Raw genomic sequence first — 9,316 nt, 5'->3', positions numbered from 1 at the left:
TGTCCTAGCAACGTCACTATGGCCGAAGACACAGAGGTCATCTACGTGCGTCGTGCGGAAATCGCAGACGCTAAAGGCATCGAAGCTATCACAACAGACGAGACGCGATCTCTTTTTGGCCGCTTCAACATCATCGGAACGATGCAAGTCAAAACGACGAAGAGCTCCCTCTTGTTTCTATGGTAACTGATTTTAGAGAAAAGGCGGTTTTCTCCGTGACAGTCTCGAACGATCTCGGCGAAATCGTCGGCCACGCGTCATTCTACGATTATCCGAACGTAAAAAGCGTCGATCCGACCGCGTGGGAGTCGTGGGCGCGAGAAAAACCTTCGATATCCCATTGCAAGGTAAGTTCTGGCCCATAAATGACACCACATAGGGGATCCTTTCTTCGGCAGCCCATCAACACTCTCTTCTGCCACGTTCTCGTCGCTCGAGCGGGCTATACGGAAGGAATAACACGCGAAATTCTCCACGCGGTCTTCAACGCCGTTCCCACTGCACACTACGTAGTCTTTACACCCCCAAAAGACATTCTCCCCAGTAAGTCGTCCCTTTACGACTCGAAACCTTCCTAAACGTTCACGGGGTCCCGTTCAAAAAGATGCTTCTCTCGCTCTCAACGAACTTTTCCCACTCGTAACCGAAACTCCTGAGTCGGTTTCGTATGAAATTCGACTGGCCAATAGGCATTCGTATTGCCCAGTGCTTCACATTAGACCGGCCAGGTACGGCGTAACAAATATTTAAGCGGAAGTTATATTTGAATTATATTCTCAGAGTGGAAGATCACGACGATTTGACTCCAATATTTAACAAACAAAATGACGTTTTGTCGTCAACCTACGGTTTGATTAAATATTTTTAAGTTTTTTTAAATAATTTTTTAATTAGGTGATTATTTCTTGGCTGAATTAATCGAAGCTCAGGACGACTACCACAAAGCAATTGTAGCAGAAGTAATACGAAAACTTCTAATGGACATCTTCTAGACGATTTTTTAAAAATTAAGGTTGAAGGAACAGCCATCGCTTTTATGAGTCTTAGTGCTGAAGTCAACGTCGACTTGCTTGCGTCCTGCTTTGAATTGGGGCCCTTTCACGGCTTGAGGAAAGTGAACGAAGCGGACACGTGGGAAGAGAGAACAGCTACAGGTACGGATCTACGAGAACCCTTAGTTTTCGTCACCCCAAGCTGTGGGAATAATAGAAAACGGGTTTAGAAAGGCATTAGGCGTCTCAAACTCGAACTCACGTTAGATTGAGAGCGGGAGAAACGCCTTACGCGTCTAATTTGACGAGAAAAGGGTCGAATAGTCTTAGCTACGTCGGATTGTTTGCGCATCACGCGTAACGCACGTTTGGCTTGCTCGTTATGTAGCACCTTGATTTTGCTGACCAAGCGTACTGCCGTTACTCCGTTTGCGTTCGCTTTTGGCGTCCAAATAGCGACTCAATATCTTTAGAATAGACCCACAATGCATTTTGCGACCGATTCATCGCGTCTACTTCGCGTATTAGGGCATTTCGTAGCAACGCGACGTCAATATCGCGTGACAGGGCGTGCCCGACGCACGTAGCACACATTCTTTGTTATTTTTTCGCGTTTGAATTGATTTTCAACAAAATTTCGTTCGTTGTTTTGGTCAGAATTGCATTTGCGGCCGATTGGCAGATGTTTCGGCTTAAACGAAGCTCTTTTTGGTTGTGAATAGTTGCAGTCGCTCGGTCCCAGTCGCGTATGAGTATAAATACCCAGCGTTTACCAGTACTTATCAGATGGAGCAGAACGGGCGAAACAGTTTTGAGGCGAGAGAACGGGCAAAACAGTTTTGAGGCGAGAGAACAGGCGAAACAGTTTTGAGGCGAGAGAACGGAGGCGAGAGAACGGGCTACACAGTTTTGAGGCGAGATAACGGGCAAAACAGTTTTGAGGCGCGAAAACGATCGCAATAGTTTTGGGGCGAGAGAACGCGGGCAAAACAGTTTTGAGGCGAGAGAACGGGCAAAACAGTTTTGATGCGCGAAAACGATTGCAATACAGTAGTTTTGGGGCGAGAGAACGGGCGAAACAGTTTTGAGGCGAGAGAACGGGCGAAACAGTTTTGAGGCGAGATAACGGGCTACACAGTTTTGATGCGCGAAAACGATTGCGATACAGTAGTTTGGGGGCGAGAGAACGGGCAAAACAGTTTTGAAGCGAGAGAACGGGCGAAACAGTTTTGATTCGAGATAACGGGCTACACAGTTTTGAGGCGAGAGAACGGGCAAAACAGTTTTGATGCGCGAAAACGATTGCAATACAGTAGTTTTGGGGCGAGAGAACGGGCGAAACAGTTTTGAGGCGAGAGAACGGGCGAAACAGTTTTGATGCGCGAAAACGGGCGAAACAGTTTTGAGGCGAGAGAACGGGCAAAACGGTTTTGAGGCGAGAGAACGGGCAAAACGGTTTTGAGGCGAGTGACAAGTGTCTTCAATTCGTTGCGCGCGAGCGGCGCTTGCGATTCAGGCGCAAGGAACGCCACTCGCGCATAAAAAGTACTCTGTAGCGTTGGGGGGAACGCCTACTTTTGAAGGGCAAGTCTCTCCCTTTCGTTGCGCGCGAGCGGCGCTTGCGGTTCAGGCGCAAGGAACGCCACTCTCGCATAAAAAGTACTTTGTAATGTTGGCGGGAACGCCCACTTTCGAGGGGTAAGTGTCTCCAATTCGTTGCGCGCGAGCGGCGCTTGCGGTTCAGGCGCAACGAACGCCACTCGCGCATAATATAGCGTAGGCGGGAACGCCCACTTTTGGGAGGCAAATGTCTCCAATTCGTTGCGCGCAAGCGACGCTTGCGGTTCAGGCGCATGGACAGGAGCCGGACGAATACTTTGAGCGGAAAAATTTTAGCTGCTAGAAAAACGTGCACAATGAGTTTCACTAAAAAGCATTAACGTTCAGTATCTCTTTTTACCTGAAAGAGAGCCCCGGTTCATAACAGAATAATTGATATACATACGAACCTAGATTGAGATGTCTATATAAAAGTAGACCCTGTCCACTTTCCATGCTTCTAAGCGTAGTTTTATAGAATCAAGTAAGTCTTCACTTACGTCTCTTTTGTCGGAGACGGAACAGGAGAGCAGGTTAGGACATTCAAGTGCTCCTGTATGGATTTTGATTTGATTTTTAAGGCCAGCGTCTGTAGCCACGGGCGCAAAGCAAGGTACAGTCGTTGCATTTACTTTTACAGTGAGTTTGCTATGATAGTATTGACAGATTGCGTTAGCCGTCCAGCCAGTGCTCTTTCAAGGTATCAAGCTAATTTTCGAATTAATTGACGTAATAGTGTCTTTTTTGAAGCGGTCAAAGTCGTTCGTTAATTGGTGAGATTTGTAATCGTGGAAAAAGAGTGTTAGTCACGTTGATTAGTAGAAAGCCAGCTGAGTCTTGCAGATACAACTAGAACGCGTCTATCTGTCATAAGGTGACATTCCATCAATCTGAATCCGACGACATTGAAAGCTTAGTTTCATTAATTAGCCAAAATTCACTGGCTACCGCCAGCGGAGTTAGCGTAGCAACTACGGGGGCAAACGTCAAAGTAAAGATTTTAACACAATAAGTTTAGCAACTCTATGAAAAATTTTAATAGAGTTCTGTCAGAGAGCGCTCCGTCGAGCCTCAGGTGAGATGACGAAATATCTCACGTATCGATTCAATTGACTGTTTAGAAGCCAAAGAAAACTATCCAAATACCAATATACAAAGGCACAGAGAACGCCTTTTGCGTCCAATTGTTTTGCATCGACGAACGCTATGAGATGAGGTAAAGAGATACAAAGACTTCGTTTATTTGTCTAGCTTTGCCTTTCTAGATCTGTGGATCTATTACCGGCGGCCTTTGACCTCTTTCCGGTACGATTTCTATATAAATGGGTTGATTATTTTTTGGAGATCTTTCCAGGACAAAGACTTCTGTATTATCACGCAACCCCACACAACGCCAGAATATCCTCTCCTACAAAATTTCACCGTACGTTCCCAATGCCTCGCTTCTAAGCCTATATCCTCATACATCAGAGAGTCACTCCAAAGCCGACTTCGACTCTGCATCAAGAGCTCTACATTGCTCATCGCTGCAGCTTATTAGAGTAAAAAAGAAGATACATAGGTAAATTTTAGACTAGATAGCGTTTCCTCTTAGCGACGTAATAGTACGACAATGTACGCCGTCCGATCGAGAAGGAATTGAGTCCACCATAAAGGGAATAGACAATTCAGAAGGAATTCTGAAGTCAGAATTTTCAAAAAAAAGCATAGCAACCACTTAAATGTCTTATCCTAGCGATGTCGATCAATATAACAAAGCCGGACGAGATCCCCAAGACGAGGTATATGGAAGATAGACGCGTGCCGTATTCTTAGTCAAACCTAAGTCCCAGGGAAGCACGCCTCTTTCTGTCTTTGTTGCCGAATGCCAAACGCAGATTATAGGCGTCTTTGTCGTCAGACAAGAGAGGGTAAGGAAAATAACGCGATCTCCGCGAATCGCTTACAAACACCGTCGTTTTTAGAACATAGAGTACATTCGCTCGCATTACAACGTGGAAGGATTCGTCTATTACGCCCATCATCGGCGTGAAGAGCACGCGCGTCTTCATCACTTCGTCTTGAATCCCGTGTTTGGTCACTACACGAAGCACGTGCTCAAAGAGCTTCTTCGTCTGTCGCGAAAATCTTGCATGTACTATCCTATTTATCCGAGCAGTAGCGAGTCGGCGGAGGTAGGGCCAGCTTGTTTGGAGGGTTGTCGGTTCTTATGGACATGACAAACCCTGTATAAAGTTGCTGCATTACCTAGTATCTGTATAGATCAAGACCTATAGCCTTGCCACGTGTATAAATGACTTGATTCCAGTCAGGTATTGATATGGGAAAATGGTTTTGATGCTTGTAGTACTGTACTGATTTTTGTAGAGGGCGTCGACAGATAGTCTATCCTTTGGATCGATTAGGCGAGAATGCGCCGTCTGAGAGGATATTGAAAAAAATGGTAGAAAAGTGTAAGACTTGCAGAATGTTCTATAAAATGGGCTCGTTTCTAGGACCCCTTTGCTTTGTATCACTTGAATCGAAAGCTGACTCTTGAGCCTAAGGTTTGCACCCATACAATTCCGAGTTTTTGTAAGCAACTCTATGGTTTTTTTAGATCACGATCAATGCTAGAATTGTAGTCGTGGGCGCGTCCGACGTTGGTCTTTCCTTTCTAGAGTCTCTCTGCTTCAGGTATGAAACACCTGGTGAACTGACGTCAGAAATTACGCATTTTTTAATTTAGTCCTCATCTTCGTTTCAACAATCTTATTCTCGTGTCCCCAAACGGTCTTCCCAAAGAGCAGACAATGCTTCCAACAAGGTAAGTTTGCTTGGAGCACCGTTAGTTTATTAGCACTAAGTCCAATATTCAGTCACTGCTTCAGTTCTTCGGAACTAGCACAGGCTTCCCTAGCGACGTGGGTAAACGTAGTACGAGGAAAAATTGTTGCGATAGACAGGTAGGCCTCTGTCAAAGTATCTCGTCCCGCTGTTGATTGGCTAACGATAAGGGAGCGAAAAATGGCGATAGTGAGCAGCGGAGCCGAGCTTCCATACGATCTCCTTATCTTGTGTACTGGCGTTCAATATCAAACGAGCGTAACTCCTAAACCTAAAAGCATTTTTGCACTAAACGACGAGAAAGACTGCCGAGACGCCACGACATTTATCAAGAAAGCCTGCCTTGACACTGAAGGTAATAGGAGCGAAAAAATAGACTTTTTAGATAAGGAAAAGTTGTGTTAGACCATGCTATTGTCTATGGGAACTCCCTCTCCGCCTACAGCACAGTCGAGGGGCTCCTTAGCCTTGGATTGAAAGGCGAACAGATAGAATTCGTAAAGCCGCCGCTAGAGGCGTCCGCGTGCTTCGGTAACGCAACTGTGGCCGAACTGGTGGAGAAGGAGCTACGAGAACGCGGTTAGAAAATCGTGCAAGCGCTTCGTTTTTCAATGTGTAGTCGTAGGAGTTTCTGTTCGCGAAAATTTCCTATTTACTTCGTGGAACGAAACGGATGATGTCGCCCACTTCACTCAGGGAACCGACGGCAAACTTGAACTCCACTGCAAGGCAATCAAATCTAAAAAAAGTCAATAGAGAAGTTAGAATAAACTATTGCATTGCAGGCATTTTTTGCATTTGACCGTCGAGGAATTGACTACGACGTATTTAGAGGTCTCCTTCCTTGATTCATGTGCAAGTTCCTATAAATAGTTACTAAACTTTAAGCCATTAACGACTGCTGTCTCGTTTTCGACGGCCGACTCGTTGTGGACGCCGATTTTCGGACGAACGACGCGTCGATTCGCGGTGCCGGATCGCTGACAAAATTCGCGCGACGTTATCACGCGGACGAATGGTATTGAATTTAATTTAATAAATGAAACGTTCAAAATTATTCTCGTAGGAGTTTTGGGCATTTCAATTCGCGAGAAGTCGGAAAAAGAGTAAATATTTTGAGTCGAAATAGTGTAGGATATGCATACGATGTATTCCCTAGTTGGCGTCGTCTGTTCTTCGCGATTATGACCCTGTTTCTGAGCCTTCTGTCCAAAACGATGCTGCGAGTCAGAGGCCTCCTCTAATACCCTCATTTTCTCAGCCCAAGATTACTGGAGCACGATTGCCAGGTTTTTGAAAAATGTAAATACGATGTCTCCCTCGTAAATCTCCCTACTATAGGAGACTACTTTTATCTGCACATTCGGCCTCCAGCAGTGTCAGAAACGAAACCTCCGGGGGTTTGTATACGTAGTAGCCAGTGCCTTTAATTTTTAGTGCCGGTTTCCCTTAGGAGAATGTGCTCGTGACCGAGAACTCGGACAGCGGATATTTTCAAATCAAAATTGATAAATTTAACAGGGTTCACGAAATCACGTGTCTCACAAAACAGGTAGGAAAACGTCACGCAGTTAATAAAACAACAGTAGTACAGTGATCACAGGATTTGGACGCAAGCAATCTTATTTGCTTATACAATCTAAACGAGAAATATCTCAACAGAATGGTAGACCGCTACGAAGAAGGTCTAATAAAGGATTTTTACAGGTGAGTCATAATATATAAAAAAAGGCCATGCATATGCTGGCATGCACGTTCTGCTCTTTGGTAGCTTTTTTCGCGAGCCATGGGTCTTGGCTGTCTTCCACGATCGCTTTAGAGACTTTCAAAGCGAACTGCGAGAAATTGCTGCAACAAGGACGGTAAGAAACAAGGTCAAGTCTCTAGAATTATTTTTTATTCTTCTCCAAGGACCCTGATACGCCTTCCCTTGAAGAGCACGTGCGAAATCTTTTGAAAGTCGACAAGGAGGTAATCAACACATGCCGTGCACGTGTCTCCTCCCCCATCTTACTCCTACCTAGCTCGCTCCATTGGATGAAGACGCGTTGACGCGCAACTACGGCTCGTCATCCGTCAAGGCAATGATAGATAAGCGCATCTTTAGCTTTCTCTCCTATAACCGGTACCATCTGTCGATGTACGCGAGGCAGCAGATGATCTAGCTAGTGCATGACATTTTCTACTAGTTCAGTCAGTCGTACTATAGAAATTGTCTAATTCAATTACTGTGCGAATTGAGGCGGATCAGAACGATCCCACTAGAGCAACGAAATAACGAAACGTGTTCGAAAAAACTGAGCTCTCGTTCTTTTCGCAGTCGATCCAGGAGTGGGACTCCTTGGAATGCAGGGCATGTGTTCAAACTTTAGCGCCCACTAGGGCTTCGGCCATTTGGCTGGAAAACGAGGAATAAATCGCCCTGCACCATGCGAAATCGTCAAGTCGTTGTAGCCTTTGTAGCAATTGTAGCCTTTGTAGCAGTTGTAGCCTTTGTAGCAGTTGTAGCCTTTGTAATCGTTGTAGCCTTTGTAGCAGTTGTAGCCTTTGTAGTCGTTGTAGCCTTTGTAGCAGTTGTAGCCTTTGTAGCAGTTGTAGCCTTTGTAGCAGTTGTAGCCTTTGTAGCAGTTGTAGCCTTTGTAGCAGTTGTAGCCTTTGTAGTCGTTGTAGCCTTTGTAGCCGTTGTAGCCGTTGTAGCCGTTGTAGCCGTTGTAGCCTTTGTAGCCTTTGTAGCCGTTGTAGCCTTTGTAGCCGTTGTAGCCGTTGTAGTAGTTGTAGCCGTTGTAGCCGTTGCAGCCGTTGTAGCCGTTGTAGCCTTTGCAGCCGTTGTAGTCGTTGCAGCCGTTGTAGCCGTTGCAGCCGTTGTAGCCGTTGCAGCCGTTGTAGTCGTTGTAGTCGTTGCAGCCGTTGTAGCCGTTGTAGCCGTTGTAGCCGTTGCAGCCGTTGTAGTCGTTGCAGCCGTTGTAGCCGTTGTAGCCGTTGCAGCCGTTGTAGTAGTTGCAGCCGTTGTAGTCATTGCAGCCGTTGTAGCCGTTGTAGCCGTTGTAGTAGTTGTAGCCGTTGTAGCCGTTGTAGCCGTTGTAGCCGTTGCAGCCGTTGTAGTAGTTGCAGCCGTTGTAGTCATTGCAGCCGTTGCAGCCGTTGTAGCCGTTGTAGCCGTTGTAGTAGTTGTAGCCGTTGTAGCCGTTGCAGCCGTTGTAGCCGTTGCAGCCGTTGTAGCCGTTGCAGCCGTTGTAGCCGTTGCAGCCGTTGTAGCCGTTGCAGCCGTTGCAGCCGTTGTAGCCGTTGTAGCCGTTGTAGTAGTTGTAGCCGTTGTAGCCGTTGTAGTCGTTGTAGCCGTTGTAGTCGTTGTAGCCGTTGTAGCCGTTGTAGTCGTTGCAGCCGTTGTAGCCGTTGTAGCCGTTGTAGTAGTTGTAGCCGTTGTAGCCGTTGTAGTCGTTGTAGCCGTTGTAGTCGTTGTAGCCGTTGTAGTCGTTGCAGCCGTTGTAGCCGTTGTAGCCGTTGCAGCCGTTGCAGCCGTTGTAGTAGTTGTAGCCGTTGTAGCCTTTGCAGCCGTTGTAGCCGTTGTAGCCGTTGTAGTCGTTGTAGCCGTTGTAGCCGTTGTAGCCGTTGCAGCCGTTGTAGCCGTTGTAGCCGTTGTAGCCTTTGCAGCCGTTGTAGTCGTTGTAGCCGTTGTAGTCGTTGTAGTCGTTGCAGCCGTTGTAGCCGTTGTAGCCGTTGTAGTAGTTGCAGCCGTTGTAGTAGTTGCAGCCGTTGTAGCCGTTGTAGCCGTTGTAGCCGTTGTAGCCGTTGCAGCCGTTGTAGCCGTTGTAGCCGTTGCAGCCGTTGTAGCCGTTGTAGTCGTTGCAGCCGTTGTAGCCGTTGTAGTCGTTGTAGCCGTTGTAGCCGTTGTAGTCGTT

The 9,316-nt window shown here is 46.6% G+C and overlaps 1 protein-coding gene across 3 annotated transcripts; it reads left to right on the top strand.

Annotated features, from left to right (window-relative positions):
• The first annotated feature begins 10 nt into the window (after positions 1-10).
• Positions 11-7,658, top strand: LOC136199071 (cilia- and flagella-associated protein 61-like). Of its 3 annotated transcripts, none has more exons than XM_065989175.1 (41): positions 11-143; positions 197-347; positions 399-543; positions 605-728; positions 781-848; positions 895-959; positions 1,013-1,154; positions 3,070-3,124; positions 3,173-3,204; positions 3,258-3,291; positions 3,342-3,364; positions 3,414-3,465; positions 3,522-3,582; positions 3,634-3,666; positions 3,713-3,807; positions 3,857-3,896; positions 3,946-4,014; positions 4,062-4,132; positions 4,186-4,275; positions 4,327-4,372; positions 4,424-4,501; positions 4,556-4,765; positions 4,854-4,903; positions 4,959-5,034; positions 5,087-5,137; positions 5,191-5,267; positions 5,320-5,397; positions 5,450-5,536; positions 5,588-5,772; positions 5,823-5,996; positions 6,043-6,146; positions 6,203-6,251; positions 6,306-6,435; positions 6,484-6,523; positions 6,577-6,706; positions 6,759-6,817; positions 6,871-6,969; positions 7,021-7,124; positions 7,189-7,279; positions 7,329-7,388; positions 7,442-7,658. In XM_065989175.1, the coding sequence occupies exons 1-41, from the start codon at positions 19-21 to the stop codon at positions 7,580-7,582; spliced, it is 3,594 nt and encodes a 1,197-aa protein (XP_065845247.1). In that variant the 5' UTR covers positions 11-18; the 3' UTR covers positions 7,583-7,658. The 3 variants fall into 3 exon arrangements, with proteins under 3 accessions (XP_065845247.1, XP_065845248.1, XP_065845246.1); XM_065989176.1 differs by having other exon boundaries at positions 3,411-3,465; positions 3,716-3,807; XM_065989174.1 differs by having other exon boundaries at positions 3,411-3,465.
• The last annotated feature ends 1,658 nt before the right edge of the window (positions 7,659-9,316 follow it).

The sequence above is a fragment of the Oscarella lobularis genome, chromosome 20 (genome assembly GCF_947507565.1).
Source record: "Oscarella lobularis chromosome 20, ooOscLobu1.1, whole genome shotgun sequence".
Classification (NCBI taxonomy): domain Eukaryota; kingdom Metazoa; phylum Porifera; class Homoscleromorpha; order Homosclerophorida; family Oscarellidae; genus Oscarella; species Oscarella lobularis.
The sequence above is the reverse complement of the archived record's forward strand: the minus strand, read 5'-3'. Positions and strand labels throughout refer to the sequence as shown.

Coding starts and splice junctions, on each gene's coding strand:
- LOC136199071 (XM_065989174.1), top strand. CDS start 19: ATGGCCGAAGACACAGAGGTCATCTACGTGCGTCGTGCGGAAATCGCA. Junction 960..1,012: donor ACAAAGCAATTGTAGCAGAA/GTAATACGAAAA, acceptor TTAAAAATTAAG/GTTGAAGGAACAGCCATCGC. Junction 6,707..6,758: donor TACTGGAGCACGATTGCCAG/GTTTTTGAAAAA, acceptor TCCCTACTATAG/GAGACTACTTTTATCTGCAC.